Source organism: Carcharhinus amblyrhynchos, unplaced genomic scaffold (assembly GCF_965287045.1).
Source record: "Carcharhinus amblyrhynchos unplaced genomic scaffold, sCarAmb.v2.hapA chromosome_1096, whole genome shotgun sequence".
In the NCBI taxonomy this organism is placed as follows: Eukaryota; Metazoa; Chordata; class Chondrichthyes; order Carcharhiniformes; family Carcharhinidae; genus Carcharhinus; species Carcharhinus amblyrhynchos.
Genome location: NW_027650836.1, coordinates 1 through 21,960, shown reverse-complemented (window position 1 = coordinate 21,960; position 21,960 = coordinate 1). Strand labels below are relative to the sequence as shown.

At 60.1% G+C, this 21,960-nt stretch overlaps 1 protein-coding gene across 1 annotated transcript; it reads right to left on the bottom strand.

Moving 5' to 3' along the window:
* Nucleotides 1–5,755: 5,755 nt before the first annotated feature.
* LOC145340515 (kinesin-like protein KIF1C) lies at nt 5,756–21,070 on the bottom strand. The gene is made up of 10 exons (XM_080184983.1): nt 20,867–21,070; nt 20,493–20,572; nt 18,716–18,791; nt 18,298–18,377; nt 16,733–16,827; nt 16,014–16,097; nt 14,667–14,847; nt 13,708–13,780; nt 12,185–12,790; nt 5,756–6,703 (listed from the first exon to the last, which is right to left on the bottom strand). The coding sequence occupies exons 1-10, from the start codon at nt 21,017–21,019 to the stop codon at nt 5,813–5,815; spliced, it is 2,319 nt and encodes a 772-aa protein (XP_080041109.1). The 5' UTR covers nt 21,020–21,070; the 3' UTR covers nt 5,756–5,812.
* Between the last annotated feature and the right edge of the window lie 890 nt (nt 21,071–21,960).

The following is a 21,960-nucleotide window of genomic DNA, read 5'->3' as shown; positions in this document are numbered from 1 at the left end:
TCACTGGGGTCCCACACACACAGACTCTCACTGGGGTCCCACACACACAGACTCTCACTGGGGTCCCACACACACAGACTCTCACTGGGGTCCCACACACACAGACTCTCACTGGGGTCCCACACACACAGACTCTCACTGGGGTCCCACACACACAGACTCTCACTGGGGTCCCACACACACAGACTCTCACTGGGGTCCCACACACACAGACTCTCACTGGGGTCCCACACACACAGACTCTCACTGGGGTCCCACACACACAGACTCTCACTGGGGTCCCACACACACAGACTCTCACTGGGGTCCCACACACACAGACTCTCACTGGGGTCCCACACACACAGACTCTCACTGGGGTCCCACACACACAGACTCTCACTGGGGTCCCACACACACAGACTCTCACTGGGGTCCCACACACACAGACTCTCACTGGGGTCCCACACACACAGACTCTCACTGGGGTCCCACACACACAGACTCTCACTGGGGTCCCACACACACAGACTCTCACTGGGGTCCCACACACACAGACTCTCACTGGGGTCCCACACACACAGACTCTCACTGGGGTCCCACACACACAGACTCTCACTGGGGTCCCACACACACAGACTCTCACTGGGGTCCCACACACACTGACTCTCACTGGGGTACGGCTCCCACACACACTGACTCTCACTGGGGTACGGCTCCCACACACAGACTCTCACTGGGGTACGGCTCCCACACACACTGACTCTCACTGGGGTACGGGGTCCCACACACACTGACTCTCACTGGGGTACGGGTCCCACACACACACTGACTCTCACTGGGGTACGGGTCCCACACACACTGACTCTCACTGGGGTACGGGGTCCCACACACACTGACTCTCACTGGGGTACGGGGTCCCACACACACTGACTCTCACTGGGGTACGGGGTCCCACACACACTGACTCTCACTGGGGTACGGGCTCCCACACACACTGACTCTCACTGGGGTACGGGTCCCACACACACTGACTCTCAATGGGGTCCCACACACACTGACTCTCACTGGGGTACGGGTCCCACACACACTGACTCTCACTGGGGTCCCACACACACTGACTCTCACTGGGGTACGGGGTCCCACACACACTGACTCTCACTGGGGTACGGGGTTCCACACACAGTGACACTTTCCAGGAAGGAGATGGTGAGCTGTGTTGAGGATCAGCAATCTCTGCTGATTGTCCTACCCGGAGATATCCGGGAAAATTCCAGCAGTTAGTGCCAGGAATTAGCTCAAAATATCTGTTTAAACTAAAGCAAAGTCAAACACGCACACACACACTTACGGAGAGGTAATCGTTTGTGCAATAAAAAAATCATCAGGACTATTGTCAGAGATATACTGTCCCAGTTTACATCAGCTAATCTCAGGTGGCTGGAACCTTCCTGCTCTGAGACAAAGTCCTGTTTAAACACACACTCTGCTGCCTCTCAGCCGGCCAGACAACCCCCCCACCTCGTGCACACGTTCAGCACTGTTCCAGTTAACCACAGGGCTCCCGGACAGAGGGGAGTTCCCCCCCCCTGACCCCGCACAGACAGGGTGAGAGAGACCCTCCCCACCCTAGGGAGAGAGAGACAAACCTCCCCCCCTCCCAAGTGCTCCAGGGACTGAGGGAGAACCACCCCCCCTCCACCCCAGGGAGCGAGGGGGACCCTTCCCCCCTCCTACCCCAGTGGGTGAGCAGGGACCACCTCCCCCACCCCAGGAAATCAGAGAGCGTGAGCACCTCCCGCTCACCCCAAGAGCAAGGCAGACCCCTCCACCTGCCCCAGGGAGACAGGTGGCCCCACTCCTGCTCCAGGGAGTGAGAAGTCACACTGTCACAGTGGCCCGTCCCCGGGGAGTGTCACAGGGGCCCGTCCCTAGGGAGTGTCACACTGTCACAGGGGCCCGTCCCCGGGGAGTGCCACACTGTCACACCGGGGCCCGTCGCCAGGGAGTGCCACACTGTCACAGGGGCCCGTCCCTAGGGAGTGCCACACTGTCACAGGGGCCCGTCCCTAGGGAGTGTCACACTGCCACAGGGGCCCGTCCCTAGGGAGTGTCACACTGACACACAGGGGCCCGTCCCCGGGGAGTGTCACACTGACACAGGGGCCCGTCCCTAGGGAGTGTCACACTGACACACAGAGGCCCGTCCCCGGGGAGTGTCACACTGTCACAGGGGCCCGTCCCTAGGGAGTGCCACACTGTCACAGGGGCCCGTCCCTAGGGAGTGTCACACTGCCACAGGGGCCCGTCCCTAGGGAGTGCCACACTGTCACAGGGGCCCGTCCCTAGGGAGTGTCACACTGACACAGGGGCCCGTCCCTAGGGAGTGTCACACTGACACACAGAGGCCCGTCCCCGGGGAGTGTCACACTGTCACAGTGGCCCGTCCCCGGGGAGTGTCACAGGGGCCCGTCCCTAGGGAGTGTCACACTGCCACAGGGGCCCGTCCCCAGGGAGTGCCACACTGCCACAGGGGCCCGTCCCCGGGGAGTGTCACACTGCCACAGGGGCCCGTCCCCGGGGAGTGTCACACTGTCACAGGGGCCCGTCCCCGGGGAGTGCCACACTGTCACAGGGGCCCGTCCCCGGGGAGTGTCACACTGTCACACCGGGGCCCGTCCCCAGGGACTGCCACACTGTCACACCGGGGCCCGTCCCCAGGGACTGCCACACTGTCACAGGGGCCCGTCCCCGGGGAGTGCCACACTGCCACAGGGGCCCGTCCCCGGGGAGTGCCACACTGCCACAGGGGCCCGTCCCCGGGGAGTGCCACACTGCCACAGGGGCCCGTCCCCGGGGAGTGCCACACTGCCACAGGGGCCCGTCCCCGGGGAGTGCCACACTGCCACAGGGGCCCGTCCCCGGGGAGTGCCACACTGCCACAGGGGCCCGTCCCCGGGGAGTGCCACACTGCCACAGGGGCCCGTCCCCGGGGAGTGTCACACTGCCACAGGGGCCCGTCCCCGGGGGGTGCCACACTGCCACAGGGGCCTGTCCCCGAGGAGTGCCACACTGTCACACCGGGGCCCGTCCCCGGGGAGTGTCACGGGGCCCGTCCCCGGGGAGTGCCACACTGCCACAGGGGCCCGTCCCCGGGGAGTGCCACACTGCCACACCGGGGCCCGTCCCCAGGGAGTGCCACACTGACACACAGGGGCCCGTCCCCGGGGAGTGCCACACTGTCACACCGGGGCCCGTCCCCGGGGAGTGCCACACTGTCACAGGGGCCCGTCCCCGGGGAGTGCCACACTGACACACCGGGGCCCGTCCCCGGGGAGTGCCACACTGCCACAGGGGCCCGTCCCCAGGGAGTGCCACACTGACACACAGGGGCCCGTCCCCGGGGAGTGTCACACTGCCACAGGGGCCCGTCCCCGGGGAGTGTCACACTGTCACACCGGGGCCCATCCCCGGGGAGTGCCACACTGACACACAGGGGCCCATCCCCAGGGAGTGCCACACTGTCACACCGGGGCCCGTCCCTGGGGAGTGCCACACTGTCACACCGGGGCCCGTCCCTGGGGAGTGCCACACCGGGGCCCGTCCCCGGGGAGTGCCACACCGGGGCCCGTCCCCGGGGAGTGCCACACCGGGGCCCGTCCCCGGGGAGTGCCACACTGCCACAGGGGCCCGTCCCTGGGGAGTGCCACACCGGGGCCCGTCCCTGGGGAGTGCCACTGGGGCCCATGTTTGAGGTGGGAGGTTAAGGCTTTCGGGACAATATCGAAGATTCCTTGGATGAGGAGTCAGAGAATCCCCCCCGTGTCCTCGCGACTACAACATTAAAGATGGTCTGGACTCCGTCCCATGGCTGTCTGTGGGATCTTCCTGTGCACAGACAGCCTGTCGAGTTTCCCACATTACATCAGTGACTACACTTCAAGCTCGGAGCTCAGACACAGCTCTGCTATTCCCACAGTGCGCAGCAGGGGGCACTGGGTGAGCTGGGCGCTACACAAATTCCCTGCCCTAAAACAGACACAACACAATGATACAGGAGAAATAGATTGTCCAGAAACAGAGAGAGACCCCCGGCCCGAGCAGGGGTAACGAGGCAACAGCCCAAGGCAGGGATTAACTCAAACCACCATCCCCACCCCCCTCAACCCATCCCAAATCCCAGTCCCACTGCATCCAGACACGGGCCGCAGTCACACTCCCTCAATCCCACTGCCAATTCTCCCTCCCACATACACAATCCCTCCACACATTCCTCCCCCTTCCTCCCAACTCCCTCAATTACCCCTCTCGCTCCCCCTCCCCACACTGACCCCTCTCGCTCCCCCTCCCCGCACTGACCCCTCTCGCTCCCCCTCCCCGCACTGACCCCTCTCGCTCCCCCTCCCTGCACTGACCCCTCTCGCTCCCCCTCCCTGCACTGACCCCTCTCGCTCCCCCTCCCCGCACTGACCCCTCTCGCTTCTCCTCGCGCTGACCCCTCTCGCCCCCCTTCCTCCTCGCACTGAGACCCCCCCTTCCTCCTCGCACTGAGACCCCCCCTTCCTCCTCGCACTGAGACCCCCCCTTGCTCCTCGCACTGAGACCCCCCCTTCCTCCTCGCACTGAGACCCCCCCTTCCTCCTCGCACTGAGACCCCCCCTTCCTCCTCGCACTGAGACCCCCCCCTTCCTCCTCGCACTGAGACCCCCCCTTCCTCCTCGCACTGAGACCCCCCCTTCCTCCTCGCACTGAGACCCCCCCTTCCTCCTCGCACTGAGACCCCCCCTTCCTCCTCGCACTGAGACCCCCCCTTCCTCCTCGCACTGAGACCCCCCCTTCCTCCTCGCACTGAGACCCCCCCTTCCTCCTCGCACTGAGACCCCCCCTTGCTCCTCGCACTGAGACCCCCCCTTCCTCCTCGCACTGAGACCCCCCCTTCCTCCTCGCACTGAGACCCCCCCTTCCTCCTCGCACTGAGACCCCCCCTTCCTCCTCGCACTGAGACCCCCCCTTCCTCCTCGCACTGAGACCCCCCCTTCCTCCTCGCACTGAGACCCCCCCTTCCTCCTCGCACTGAGACCCCCCCTTCCTCCTCGCACTGAGACCCCCCCTTCCTCCTCGCACTGAGACCCCCCCTTCCTCCTCGCACTGAGACCCCCCCTTCCTCCTCGCACTGAGACCCCCCCTTCCTCCTCGCACTGAGACCCCCCCTTCCTCCTCGCACTGAGACCCCCCCTTCCTCCTCGCACTGAGACCCCCCCTTCCTCCTCGCACTGAGACCCCCCCTTCCTCCTCGCACTGAGACCCCCCTTCCTCCTCGCACTGAGACCCCCCCTTCCTCCTCGCACTGAGACCCCCCCTTCCTCCTCGCACTGAGACCCCCGCCCTTCCTCCTTCCCCTGCGCACAGACATCTTTCTCCTCATTGCACTGTCCCCCCCTCCCCCTTGCACTGACCCCCTTCTCCTTCTCGCGCAAACTCCCCCTCCTCTGCGCAGACATCCCTCTCCTCCTCGCACTGATCCCCACTTTTCCCCACTCCTTGTACCGAGCATCCTCCTCCCCCTCTCCCTGAGCTGTGTGTCTGGTGCCTCGCACTCTACCCGTCCTCCTCTACCCTCCCCCACCCCGGGTTGTGTGTCCGGTGTCCCCACACTCCCTCCTCCCCCACCCCGGGTTGTGTGTCCGGTGTCCCCACACTCCCTCCTCCCCCCCCCCCCCCCCCCCCGGGTTGTGCGTCCGGTGTCCCCACACTCCCTCCTCCCCCCCCCCCCCCCCCGGGTTGTGTGTCTGGTCTCCCCGCCGCCTCCCCGGGCTGCGCCACTATCCCGCGGTTACACAGGGGTCTCTGAACCCTGCAGGTCGGGGGCAGAGTGCTGTCTCCTCATGCGAGGGGGTGGGGTGTAGGGGTGGTGCTGGTAGAATCGTTCCTGCCGTTCGGGGGGTGGACAGTGGGTGAACTCGGCATCGGCAGAGTGTCGGTTGTCGCGGTGACGCTGGTGGTTGTGTCGGGAGTGGGGGTGAAGGTGCCTGCGGTGGGGAGGTTGTTCCGACGGCGCTCGCTGATCCGGGGGTCCGGCCGCTGACTGCCGCAGGAACTTGGCCCGACTGCCCGCACCGTTATCGAAGGAGTTCCGTCGGTACTGATGGTGTCGGTTGCCCTGGTAACCGTGGTGTGAGTGCTGACCGTAACCGTAACCATAACCCTGCCAGAATCGGTGGGACCCTCGCGGCCTCTCTTCATTCGCAACCTCTCGGCACTGACCCCTCGGGGCCGGGGTCATGGTGCCAGGGTCAGAGGGCGCACTGGGGATAGACGGCGTGCCGGGGTCACAGGGCGCCCCGGGGTCAGGGGGCACGCCGAGGCCGGAACCCCAGGAGTAGCGGTGTTGGGGGTTACTCTTAAAGGGGAATCGCAGCTTACAATCCTGGGGAGGAATGAACCGTCCGGGCCCCGTATGTTTGCGCAATCTCTTGCTGATCTGCTGTTGCTGCAGGTTTTGGAAGCGTTGCTGCTCCTGTTGTAGCCAGCGCAGTCGGCCGCGCCGGAACGCCGGGTCCTCCTCCATCAGTCGGCTGATCCGCACCGCCTTCTGGGCTGGGGGCTCAGGCTTCCCCTCCGTCCAGGGCCCGCTCTCCCCCAGACCCTCGCTGCCCACCGGAGGGGTCCGCTCCTCAGCCCTGTCCTCGGGTCCGCACTGAGCCGATTCCCCATCGCTGCCGTCCTGAAAGCAGAGCAGACACGGTCAGAGGGTCAGGGAAATGCACCCCCCTCCCAGAAAAAACACCTCCACCCGTCACTGAACCCCCGTGACCCCCCTCCCCCTCCTCAGGTCCACACTGAGCTGCCTCCCTGAATCTGGGACAGGCCTGATCAGAGGGTCAGGGAACCCACCCCCTGATCTCCTGATCCATCCACAAATGCCCCCGCCCCACCAAAACCCCCTCCCAATCCACGTGAGGTCACTCCTGTCACCAACACCCCCACCGAAACCCCTATACAGGAGCTGACATTGACACACACACACGGACCGTACAGGAGCTGACACTGAGACACACACGGACCGTACAGGAGCTGACACTGACACACACGGACCGTACAGGAGCTGACACTGACACACACACACGGACTGTACAGGAGCTGACACTGACACACACACACGGACCGTACAGGAGCTGACACTGACACACACACACGGACCGTACAGGAGCTGACACTGACACACACGGACCATACAGGAGCTGACACTGACACACACGGACCGTACAGGAGCTGACACTGACACACACGGACCGTACAGGAGCTGACACTGACACACACGGACCGTACAGGAGCTGACACTGACACACACACACGGACTGTACAGGAGCTGACACTGACACACACGGACCGTACAGGAGCTGACACTGAGACACACACACGGACCGTACAGGAGCTGACACTGACACACACGGACTGTACAGGAGCTGACACTGACACACACGGACTGTACAGGAGCTGACACTGACACACACGGACTGTACAGGAGCTGACACTGACACACACGGACTGTACAGGAGCTGACACTGACACACACGGACTGTACAGGAGCTGACACTGACACACACGGACTGTACAGGAGCTGACACTGACACACACACACGGACCGTACAGGAGCTGACACTGACACACACACACGGACCGTACAGGAGCTGACACTGACACACACGGACCGTACAGGAGCTGACACTGACACACACGGACCGTACAGGAGCTGACACTGACACACACGGACTGTACAGGAGCTGACACTGACACACACGGACTGTACAGGAGCTGACACTGACACACACGGACTGTACAGGAGCTGACACTGACACACACGGACTGTACAGGAGCTGACACTGACACACACACACGGACCGTACAGGAGCTGACACTGACACACACACACGGACCGTACAGGAGCTGACACTGACACACACACACGGACCGTACAGGAGCTGACACTGACACACACGGACCGTACAGGAGCTGACACTGACACACACGGACCGTACAGGAGCTGACACTGACACACACACACGGACCGCACAGGAGCTGACACTGAGACACACACACGGACCGCACAGGAGCTGACACTGACACACACACACGGACCGTACAGGAGCTGACACTGACACACACACACGGACCGTACAGGAGCTGACACTGACACACACACACGGACCGTACAGGAGCTGACACTGACACACACACACGGACCGTACAGGAGCTGACACTGACACACACACACGGACCGTACAGGAGCTGACACTGACACACACACACGGACCGTACAGGAGCTGACACTGACACACACACACGGACCGTACAGGAGCTGACACTGAGACACACACACGGACCGTACAGGAGCTGACACTGACACACACACACGGACCGTACAGGAGCTGACACTGAGACACACACACGGACCGTACAGGAGCTGACACTGACACACACGGACTGTACAGGAGCTGACACTGACACACACGGACTGTACAGGAGCTGACACTGACACACACACACGGACCGTACAGGAGCTGACACTGACACACACGGACCGTACAGGAGCTGACACTGACACACACGGACCGTACAGGAGCTGACACTGACACACACGGACCGTACAGGAGCTGACACTGACACACACGGACCGTACAGGAGCTGACACTGACACACACGGACCTTACAGGAGCTGACACTGACACACACGGACCGTACAGGAGCTGACACTGACACACACGGACCGTACAGGAGCTGACACTGACACACACGGACCGTACAGGAGCTGACACTGACACACACGGACCGTACAGGAGCTGACACTGACACACACACACGGACCGTACAGGAGCTGACACTGACACACACGGACTGTACAGGAGCTGACACTGACACACACGGACTGTACAGGAGCTGACACTGACACACACGGACTGTACAGGAGCTGACACTGACACACACGGACTGTACAGGAGCTGACACTGACACACACACACGGACCGTACAGGAGCTGACACTGACACACACACACGGACCGTACAGGAGCTGACACTGACACACACACACGGACTGTACAGGAGCTGACACTGACACACACGGACCGTACAGGAGCTGACACTGACACACACACACGGACCGTACAGGAGCTGACACTGACACACACGGACCGTACAGGAGCTGACACTGACACACACACACGGACCGCACAGGAGCTGACACTGAGACACACACACGGACCGTACAGGAGCTGACACTGACACACACGGACCGTACAGGAGCTGACACTGACACACACGGTCCGTACAGGAGCTGACACTGACACACACACACGGACCGTACAGGAGCTGACACTGACACACACACACGGACCGTACAGGAGCTGACACTGACACACACGGACCGTACAGGAGCTGACACTGACACACACGGACCGTACAGGAGCTGACACTGACACACACACACGGACCGCACAGGAGCTGACACTGAGACACACACACGGACCGCACAGGAGCTGACACTGACACACACACACGGACCGTACAGGAGCTGACACTGACACACACACACGGACCGTACAGGAGCTGACACTGACACACACACACGGACCGTACAGGAGCTGACACTGACACACACACACGGACCGTACAGGAGCTGACACTGACACACACACACGGACCGTACAGGAGCTGACACTGACACACACACACGGACCGTACAGGAGCTGACACTGACACACACACACGGACCGTACAGGAGCTGACACTGAGACACACACACGGACCGTACAGGAGCTGACACTGACACACACGGACTGTACAGGAGCTGACACTGACACACACGGACTGTACAGGAGCTGACACTGACACACACACACGGACCGTACAGGAGCTGACACTGACACACACGGACCGTACAGGAGCTGACACTGACACACACGGACCGTACAGGAGCTGACACTGACACACACGGACCGTACAGGAGCTGACACTGACACACACGGACCGTACAGGAGCTGACACTGACACACACGGACCTTACAGGAGCTGACACTGACACACACGGACCGTACAGGAGCTGACACTGACACACACGGACCGTACAGGAGCTGACACTGACACACACGGACCGTACAGGAGCTGACACTGACACACACGGACCGTACAGGAGCTGACACTGACACACACACACGGACTGTACAGGAGCTGACACTGACACACACACACGGACCGTACAGGAGCTGATACTGACACACACACACGGACTGTACAGGAGCTGACACTGACACACACACACGGACCGTACAGGAGCTGACACTGACACACACACACGGACCGTACAGGAGCTGACACTGACACACACAGACCGTACAGGAGCTGACACTGACACACACACACACGGACCGTACAGGAGCTGACACTGACACACACGGACCGTACAGGAGCTGACACTGACACACACGGACCGTACAGGAGCTGACACTGACACACACGGACCGTACAGGAGCTGACACTGACACACACGGACCGTACAGGAGCTGACACTGACACACACGGACCTTACAGGAGCTGACACTGACACACACACACGGACCGTACAGGAGCTGACACTGACACACACACACGGACTGTACAGGAGCTGACACTGACACACACGGACCGTACAGGAGCTGACACTGACACACACACACGGACCGCACAGGAGCTGACACTGACACACACGGACCGTTCAGGAGCTGACACTGACACACACGGACCGTACAGGAGCTGACACTGACACACACACACGGACCGCACAGGAGCTGACACTGACACACACACACGGACCGTACAGGAGCTGACACTGAGACACACACACGGACCGCACAGGAGCTGACACTGACACACACACACGGACCGTACAGGAGCTGACACTGAGACACACACACGGACCGCACAGGAGCTGACACTGACACACACACACGGACCGTACAGGAGCTGACACTGAGACACACACACGGACCGCACAGGAGCTGACACTGACACACACGGACCGTACAGGAGCTGACACTGACACTGACACACACGGACCGTACAGGAGCTGACACTGAGACACACACACGGACCGTACAGGAGCTGACACTGAGACACACACGGACCGTACAGGAGCTGACACTGAGACACACACACGGACCGTACAGGAGCTGACACTGACACACACACGGACTGTACAGGAGCTGACACTGACACACACGGACCGTACAGGAGCTGACACTGACACACACGGACCGTACAGGAGCTGACACTGAGACACACACACGGACCGTACAGGAGCTGACACTGACACACACGGACCGTACAGGAGCTGACACTGACACACACACACGGACCGTACAGGAGCTGACACTGACACTGACACACACGGACCGTACAGGAGCTGACACTGAGACACACACACGGACCGTACAGGAGCTGACACTGAGACACACACGGACCGTACAGGAGCTGACACTGAGACACACACACGGACCGTACAGGAGCTGACACTGACACACACACGGACTGTACAGGAGCTGACACTGACACACACGGACCGTACAGGAGCTGACACTGACACACACGGACCGTACAGGAGCTGACACTGAGACACACACACGGACCGTACAGGAGCTGACACTGACACACACGGACCGTACAGGAGCTGACACTGACACACACGGACCGTACAGGAGCTGACACTGACACACACGGACCGTACAGGAGCTGACACTGACACACACACACGGACCGTACAGGAGCTGACACTGACACACACGGACACAGGGGCTGACACTGAGACACACGGACACACACACAGTACAGGAGCTGACACTGAGACACACACACGGACCGTACAGGAGGTGACACTGACACACACGGACCGTACAGGAGGTGACACTGACACACACGGACCGTACAGGAGCTGACACTGACACACACGGACCGTACAGGAGCTGACACTGAGACACACACACGGACCGTACAGGAGCTGACACTGAGACACACACACGGACCGTACAGGAGCTGACACTGACACACACGGACCGTACAGGAGCTGACACTGAGACACACACACGGACACAGGGGCTGACACTGAGACACACACATGGGTTTTATCTATGCCCCCGCTGTTGTGTGAATTGGGGAGTTTGGGCTCTGAACTTTACCTGATTAATTGCTGGAATAACTCTCTCCATTTTTAACATCCTGTCTCTCAGAGCTTTAATTTCCTCATCCTTCATGTTGTTCTGTAGTTTTACTTCCTGTAGGATATCGGTCAGTTTGTCGATGTGGGCGCGGAGGTCATCCACATCGCGATGAGTCCTCACCTCCGTCTCGTCCCCTCGTTCCTCTCCCACTCCCACCGTGTCCCACACATCCCGAGCCACCGCCTGCCAGCTCTCCTTCTCGTTGGGATCTTTCTTGCCGTACATCCGTGACAATTCCTTCATCTTTACGATGGCGATGGCCTCTATCTCCTGCTTTGAGTGTTTGAAATCGTTGAGGGCCACCTCGTAGCAGATCTCCTTCACCGCCTGCATCTTCAGGTCCGCCATGGTCACCCACTTGGGATCCTTGGTGATCCGTCGGCGCTGTGGGATCTGGTAAACCCGGATTGGCTCTCGCTTCTTCCCGCTGCTGGGTAATCCACACCGCTTCACGATGCTCTGCACCTTATTGGCCGGCAGTTTCTCGCGCAGGGAAGCGATCAGTCGCCAACTCTCCTCACACGATCGCTTGTCCGAGTCATCACCACTGTCCGAGTCTACGTACTGAACAAGAAAGAGCCAGTGAGAGTCAGTGTGTGTGGGGCCCCATACCCCAGTGAGAGTCAGTGTGTGTGGGACCCCGTACCCCAGTGAGGGTCAGTGTGTGTGGGACCCCGTACCCCAGTGAGAGTCAGTGTGTGTGGGACCCCGTACCCCAGTGAGAGTCAGTGTGTGTGGGACCCCGTACCCCAGTGAGAGTCAGTGTGTGTGGGACCCGTACCCCAGTGAGGGTCAGTGTGTGTGGGACCCGTACCCCAGTGAGAGTCAGTGTGTGTGGGACCCCGTACCCCAGTGAGAGTCAGTGTGTGTGGGACCCCGTACCCCAGTGAGAGTCAGTGTGTGTGGGACCCCGTACCCCAGTGAGAGTCAGTGTGTGTGGGACCCCGTACCCCAGTGAGAGTCAGTGTGTGTGGGACCCCGTACCCCAGTGAGAGTCAGTGTGTGTGGGACCCGTACCCCAGTGAGAGTCAGTGTGTGTGTGGGAGCCGTACCCCAGTGAGAGTCAGTGTGTGTGGGACCCCGTACCCCAGTGAGAGTCAGTGTGTGTGGGACCCCAGTGAGAGTCAGTGTGTGTGGGACCCCGTACCCCAGTGAGAGTCGGTGTGTGTGGGACCCCGTACCCCAGTGAGAGTCAGTGTGTGTGGACCCCGTACCCCAGTGAGAGTCAGTGTGTGTGTGGGAGCCGTACCCCAGTGAGAGTCAGTGTGTGTGGGACCCCGTACCCCAGTGAGAGTCAGTGTGTGTGGGACCCCGTACCCCAGTGAGAGTCAGTGTGTGTGGGACCCCGTACCCCAGTGAGAGTCGGTGTGTGTGGGACCCCGTACCCCAGTGAGAGTCAGTGTGTGTGGGACCCCGTACCCCAGTGAGAGTCAGTGTGGTGGGGGTGCTGTTCCGGGTATTGATGGGGTTCGAACCCTTACCAGCCTGGACTGTTCCAGTTGGAGATCTGCTTCTTCTTTCTCCAGACGGTATTGGTTCTCCAGATCCTGTAGCCTGAGTATAGAAACAGAGACAGCCAATCAGAGTCCCTCCACTGCAGGAGGTGGCCATTTGACCCATTGAGTCTGCTGCTATGACAACCCCAGCCAGGCCCTATCAGAGCAGACTGACACCGACCTCTCCAATGGGAACTGAAGGGGGTTAAAGTTCAGGGCAGGTCAACCCTGACCCCCCCCCATTTCCCAGATAATTTTCCCATTGACCCGACTGCAGAAGGTCAAAGGCCACTGACTGACCCCTCATGGAATCCAGTGACCCTTGAGGAGGGGCCCGAGTCCACATGCTGATAGGAGCCCACACTCAGACCCCCTCCCCCATCTCCACGGTGACCTGGTGCTTCAGGCGCAGTGAGTGACCGGCATCGAGTGGCCTCTGACCTCTGTCACTGATTGGTCAGGAAGCGAGTCACCTTGATGGGACAGCTAGGGGCACAAGGAGCCCCATCCCCCTTGCCCTCACCCTCTGCCCCCTCCCAAAGAACCCCCCCACCTCATGGGAGACTCTGTCATCTCCCTCCCCCTCAACCTTGTCCCCTCCCTCCTGAGTGACCCAATTGCCCCCACACCCTCCTACGGGACTTCATCTTGGATGCCCCCTCGCGCCTTCCCTCTGCTCCTGGGAGGCTCCCCCCCCGGGGGGCGGGGGGGGGGGAATCCCTGTCACCCCATCCACTTCCCCCCCCTCCCCTCCCAAAACCACAGGGGACTCCACCCCCGGGCCCCCTCCCCCCACTGCAGCCCTCCCACAAAACTCCCCGTCCCCTCCCAACACTCTCCTTTCCTGGGGGATCCCACCCCTCTCCACCTCACCCTCACACACCCCCTCCTACTTCCCCGGGGGGGGGGGGGGGGGGACCTCACCCCCACCCCTCCCTCCTCACCGTTTCTCCATTTCCAGTTTGATGTCGATTCCCTGTTTCTCCAGCAGTTCCCTCTGGGCGAAGCTCCAATCCACCGTCTCCGCTTGTCCCCCCAGGGTGGGGGCTCGCTCCCGTTCCAGTCGGGCCTGTTCCGGGTGATTGAACCGGAAAACGTGGCTCTTCCCCATCACCACGCGGTTCCCTGCCGGAGAGCGAGGGAGGGGGGGGTCGTCAAAGGTTAATCATCAGCCAGCCAGCAAACACACCCAGCTCTCCACAGGGTCACTGTCAGGGGGGGGGTCAACGCCCAGGGGGTGGGGGTGAGGGTGAGGGTTGTCACCGCCAGGTCACTCCCCGAGGCCCATTGCCCCCACCGCGGAGGATCAGGGTGAGACCGTGCCCCCCCGCCCTCACTTCATCCCCTCCCCCTCCACTGTGGAGAGTCGAGGGAGGACCGTGCCCCCCCCCCCCCCCACCCCTCTAACCGCGGACAGTCGGGGGACACTGTACCCCCCACCCCCAACTGCGGAGAGTCGGGGGAGACTGTGTGCCCCCCAACTGCAGAGAGTCGGGGGAGACTGTGCCCCCCAACTGCAGGAGAGTCGGGGGAGACTGTGTGCCCCCCAACTGCGGAGAGTCGGGGGAGACTGTGCCCCCCAACTGCAGAGAGTCGGGGGAGACTGTGTGCCCCCAACTGTGGAGAGTCGGGGGAGACTGTGTGCCCCCCAACTGCGGAGAGTCGGGGGAGACTGTGTGCCCCCCAACTGCGGAGAGTTGGGGTAGACTGTGCGTCCCCCCCCCCCGCAACCAACCGCAGAGAGTCGAGGAGACCGTGCCCTCCAACTGCAGACTGTCGGGGGAGACTGTGTCCCCCTACCCCAACCACGGAGAGTCAGGGGAGACTGTGCCCCCCTGACCCCAACTGCGGAGAGTCAGGGGAGACTGTGCCCCCCCCCCACCCCCAACTGCGGAGAGTCAGGGGAGACTGTGCCCCCCCCCGCCCCCAACTGCGGAGAGTCGGGGGAGGACTGTGCCCCCCAACTGCGGAGAGTCGGGGGAGGACTGTGCCCTCTCACTCCCCTCCCCCCACTACGGAGAGTCAAGGGGAGACTGTGTCCCCCTGACTCCCCACCCCCATTGCAGAGAACCAAGGGGAGACTGTGCCCCTCTCACTCCCACCTCCCCCCCCACCCCACCCCACCACAGAGAGTCGGGAGATACACTGCCCCCCCACCACTGTGGTACGTCCAGGGGAGGCTGTGTGCCCCTCACTCCCACTCCCACCGCAGAGAGTTGGGGGAGACAGTATCCCCCTCATGCCTCCCCAGTCTCCCGCCCTCACTCTCACTGTGCGGGGACCCACTTTACCTTGTCGGAGCACTGTGGGGCCACTCACTTCCTTTCCATTCACATAGGTATCTGCACCTTCACACGGTTCCAGGGTCACTGTCACTGCAATAAACAACATGGAGATCAGTTAAACCACACACAGGAACCCGCTAACATCAACTGTACCACCATCAACAGCCTACGTATACCATACACCAAGTCACCACCACTCTGTCTCTAACCCAGGGATCACTGGACAGTGATCAGGAGCAGGAACCCTGGCTGATTTCCCCTCTCTCTCTCTCTCTAACCCAGGGATCACTGGACAGTGATCAGGAGCAGGAACCCTGGCTGATTTCCCCTCTCTCTCTCTCTCTAACCCAGGGATCACTGGACAGTGATCAGGAGCAGGAACCCGAGCTGATTTTCCCCTCTCTATCTTCTCCCAGGGATCACTGGACAGTGATCAGGAGCAGGAGCCCTGGCTGATTTCCCCTCTCTCTCTCTCTCTAACCCCAGGGATCACTGGACAGTGATCAGGAGCAGGAACCCTGGCTCATTTCCCCTCTCTATCTCTAACCCAGGGATCACTGGACAGTGATCAGGAGCAGGAGCCCTGACTGATTTCCTGCAGGGCAGGTGATCATACACTGGGCTAGGCCGTGTATGAGGTTGGACAGGTTCGAGGTGGAAGAGAGGTGAGGGAGACGGGTTTTGATGTGTTCACGGTCTCAGGAATATCCATAACTGTAACTTACCTTCGCCATTGGAATCAGACTCGCTGTGAAATACACAGTGCAGTTCCTTAATGAACTTCCCACTCAGTTTAATATCCACCACACCCTGTCCAACCCTGAAACACAACAAGGAACACAACCAGTCACACACTGAGAAACACAACCCACACACACTGACTCTCACTGGGGTACGGGCTCCCACACACACTGACTCTCACTGGGATACGGCTCCCACACACACTGACTCTCACTGGGGTACGGCTCCCACACACACTGACTCTCACTGGGGTACGGGTCCCACACACACTGACTCTCACTGGGGTACGGGGTCTCACACACACTGACTCTCACTGGGGTACGGGGTCCCACACACACTGACTCTCACTGGGGTACGGGGTCCCACAGACACTGACTCTCACTGGGGTACGGGGTCCCACACACACTGACTCTCACTGGGGTACGGGGTCCCACACACACTGACTCTCACTGGGTAACGGGGTCCCACACACACTGACTCTCACTGGGGTAGGGCTCCCACACACACCTGACTCTCACTGGGGTACGACTCCCACACACACTGACTCTTCACTGGGGTACGAACTCCCCACACACACTGACTCTCACTGGGGTACACGGCCCCACCACACTGACTCTCACTGGGGTACGGCTCCCACACACACTGACTCTCACTGGGGTACGGCTCCCACACACACTGACTCTCACTGGGGTACGACTCCCACACACACTGACTCTCACTGGCGTACGGGCTCCCACACACACTGACTCTCAACTGGGGTACGGCTCCCACACACACTGACTCTCACTGGGGTACGGGGTCCCACACACACTGACTCTCACTGGGGTACGGGGTCCACACACACTGACTCTCACTGGGGTACGGCTCCCACACACCACACTGACTCTCACTGGGTTACGGGTCCCACACACACTGACTCTCACTGGGGTATGGGTCCCACACACACTGACTCTCACTGGGGTCCCACACACACTGACTCTCACTGGGGTACGGGTCCCACACACACACTGACTCTCACTGGGGTACGGGGTCCCACACACACACTGACTCCACTGGGGTACGGGGTCCCACACACACTGACTCTCACTGGGGTACGGGGTCCCACACACACTGACTCTCACTGGGGTACAGGGTCCCACACACACTGACTCTCACTGGGGTACGGGGTCCCACACACACTGACTCTCACTGCGGTACAGGGTCCCACACACACTGACTCTCACTGGGGTACGGGGTCCCACACACACTGACTCTCACTGGGGTACAGGGTCCCACACACACTGACTCTCACTGGGTCCCACACACACTGACTCTCACTGGGGTACGGGTCCCACACACACTGACTCTCACTGGGGTACGGCTCCCACACACACTGACTCTCACTGGGGTCCCACACACACTGACTCTCACTGGGGTATGGGTCCCCACACACACTGACTCTCACTGGGGTCCCACCACACTGACTCTCACTGGGGTACGGCTCCCACACACACTGACTCTCACTGGGGTACGGCTCCCACACACAGACTCTGGGTACGGGGTTTATTACCTGGTCACTCCATCCTTGATATAATACAGGAGACATTCTGACATCAGTGGATCTTCATTTAAATTCACCAAATGTGGCGTCTGGAATGAGAGACAGTCAAACTGACTCCTCCCCCCACACTGGCAACCAGAACCCTCCCCCCCCCGACGGCACCTGAGCCCTTCCCCATCCCCCACCCTGATCCACAGCCCCCCCACCCCCTGTAGTGACCAAGCGCAGCCCCCCCACCCCACACCAACACTGGCACCTGAGCCCTCTCCCCCACACTGGCCCCCTCTCCCCCTGCCCCTGTATTGGCGAGCGAACACCTCCACCCCCACATAGCAACTGAGGCCCTCCTGACCTGTGCTGGCCCTCTGTCCTCTCGCCCCCTCCCCCTCAAACAGGATTACTCCAGGCCCAGAGCAGGTGGACTGACCTTTTTCGGAGAGAAAACCCCAACAGTTCCTCCATCCTCCCGAGTGGCAACTCCCATCTCCGCCAAGAGAGCCTCCCTGAGAGACACAGAGAGAGACAGACAGACAGAGAGACAGACAGACAGACAGAGAGACAGAGAGACAGACAGAGAGACAGACAGACAGAGAGAGAGACAGACAGACAGAGAGACAGACAGACAGAGAGACAGACAGACAGAGAGACAGACAGACAGAGAGACAGACAGACAGAGAGACAGACAGACAGAGAGACAGACAGACAGAGAGACAGACAGACAGAGAGACAGACAGACAGAGAGAGAGAGAGGCACACACACACAAATGGAGAGAGGGCGGGGGCAGAGGTGGAGGGTGAGGGAGGCAAAGGGGAGAGACAGAGACACAGTTAATGTGGTACACAACAACCATCTTGCTGCGCACTCACCCCCATCGACCTTTCACCTTCATAACATATCGGATCAGAATGAGGCCATTCAGCCCACTGAGTCTGCCCCGCCATTCGATCTTGGCTGATATACTCCTCGTCCCCTTTTTCTCCCCGTAGCCCTTCATCCCTGCCCCCCCATTTCCCAATTAAAAATCTGTCTAACTCCCCCTTAAATTTACTCGCTGTCCCGGCATGGAGAGTGTATCAGCCTGAACTGTTCAATCTCTCTTCACACACAAACCCCCTCATCTCTGGAATCAATCTCGTGAACCCACCTCTGAACTGCCTCCAATGTCACTGCATTGCACCTCAAATACAGGGACCAAAATTCCAGGAGGGGCCTCACCAATGCCGTGTGTCGCTGCAACAATACCTGCGGCGCTTTATATTCTATTTCTTTTTTCTATAATGGCCAACCTTCTCTATGAACGCTTGGTATGGGCTCCTGCTCTGCCCAAGACCACAAGGACCTACAAAGGGTTGTGAATGTAGCCCAATCCATCACACAAACAGCCTCCCATCCATTGACTCTGTCTACACTTCCCGCTGCCTCAGAAAAGCAGCCGGCATAATCAAGGACCCCCCCCCCCCCCCAACATACCCAGGACATTCTCTCTTCCACCTTCTCCCATCGGGTAAAAGATACAAAAGTCTGAGGTCCCGTACCGACCGACTCAAGAACAGCTTCTTCCCTGCTGCTGTCAGACTGTTGAATGGACCTACCTCACATCAAGTTGATCTTTCTCTGCATCCTAGCTATGACTGTAACACTACATTCTGCACCCTCTCCTTTCCTTCTCTATGAACGGTATACTTTGTCTGTATAGCGCGCAAGAAACAATACTTTTCACTGTATCCCAGTACGTGTGACAATAATAAATCAAATTGAAAATGGACTCTTCCACTATGTTGCCAACAATCCCCTTCCTCTGAGACCACCCCCCCCGCAACCCCAGACTGACCCCACACCGCCCCTCGCTCCTGACTGGCCCCTCCCCCCAACTGACCCCACCCCCACCCTTCCCAGACTGACCCTGCATCCCCCCTCCCACACCCTGGACTGACCTCGCAGCCCCCCTTCCCCAGACTGACCCCGCACCCCCATCCCGGTCCCCTGCTGGACTGATCCCATGTCCCGCGCATCCCCCCCACCCCCCTAACCCCCAGAGTGACCCCATGCCCTCATTCACACCCCCCGGACTGACCCAATGCCCTCATTCCCCACTTCCCCCTGACTGACCCAACGTCTCCATCCTGCCCCCCTCCCCCAGACTGATCCCCTGCCCTGTGCGCACCCCACCCCCCTGCCATCTCGGACTACCCCCTGACCTCACCTCTCCATGCGGATTGCCTCAGTTTTCCGCAGTTTCTGCTCCCAGGTTTCATTCAGCTCCTCGATGATTTTCTCCGTCTCCTGTAACCCAGAATCAATCCTCAGGAAACATTTACCACTCGGGGGGGGGGGGGGGGTCGTGTGTGTGTGTGTGTGGTGGTGGTGCAGGATGCCAGAGGGGGAGGGCTGGTGAGCGGTCAGTGAGTGAGGAGGGTGACACTAAGTGATTTGAGGGGTGTCAGTGACAAAGGTGTGGGGTTGGCCGGGGTGAGTGGGAAGGGGAGGCAGCTGGTGGTCAGGGGGAGGGTGGAGGAACTGTGAAGGGGGGGTTGGGGGATGTGTGGGATTTGATTTCCGGAGTCACTGCGATCTCACCTGCAGTCGGTCCATCGCCTCCTCACTGGACAGGATGTGACCGTTCAGCTGCCCCTCAATCTCCCCCTGGGGTCCGGCCGGGGGACTGGGACTCTCGACTGAATCCCCCTCCCCAGTGGGGGTGGAGTTCAAGGGTAAACAGCCCCACCCCATCCAGCGATATCGGAGCGGGGTTCACCTGGAGACTGGTGCTCTCATCAAACTGTATACCTGTGATCAGGGAAACAGAGAGAGAGATATCTGCAGCTTCAGGGTGAGAAAAGTGAGCAGAAATCAAACAGATCTATCACCAATGAACCCATCAAACACTCCCAGGACAGGTACAGCACGGGGTTAGATACAGAGTAAAGCTCCCTCTACACTGTCCCCATCAAACACTCCCAGGACAGGTACAGCATGGGGTTAGATACAGAGTAAAGCTCCCTCTACACTGTCCCCCCCATCAAACACTCCCAGGACAGGTACAGCATGGGGTTAGATACAGAGTAAAGCTCCCTCTACACTGTCCCCATCAAACACTCCTAGGGCAGGTACAGCATGGGTTAGATACAGAGTAAAGCTCCCTCTGCACTGTCCCCCCATCAAACACTCCCAGGACAGGTTACAGCACGGGGTTAGACACAGAGTAAAGATGTGTTCTCACCAGTGCCCTGTTTAACTGAAGCAGAATATCTTTACTTTTATAATCAATTCTCTTGTAACTGAGGAGAGGGTTCCTTTAGCCTACTCAGTTACTTGCTGTACCTGCACGTTAACATTTGTGATTCATACACTTGGACACCCCGATCCCTCTGCACCTCGTAATTCTGCAGTCAGTGATTCTCTGTTTCAGTAATACTCTGCTTTTCAATTCTCCCCGTTGAAGTGAACACTTCCCAGATTTAACAAAGATGTGCCCACTCCCTCAACCGATCCAAATCCGTCATACATTCCTCCTTTATTGGGAACTTGAGAAAGACAGTGTGTTTGTTAAATGGGGAGAGATCGGGAAGTGTTTGAGTGCAGAGAAACCCGGGCGTCCTTGTACACAAGTCACTGAAGGGTAAAACAGTAGGCATGCGCACTCGCACAGACGCACAGACACACGGGCAGAC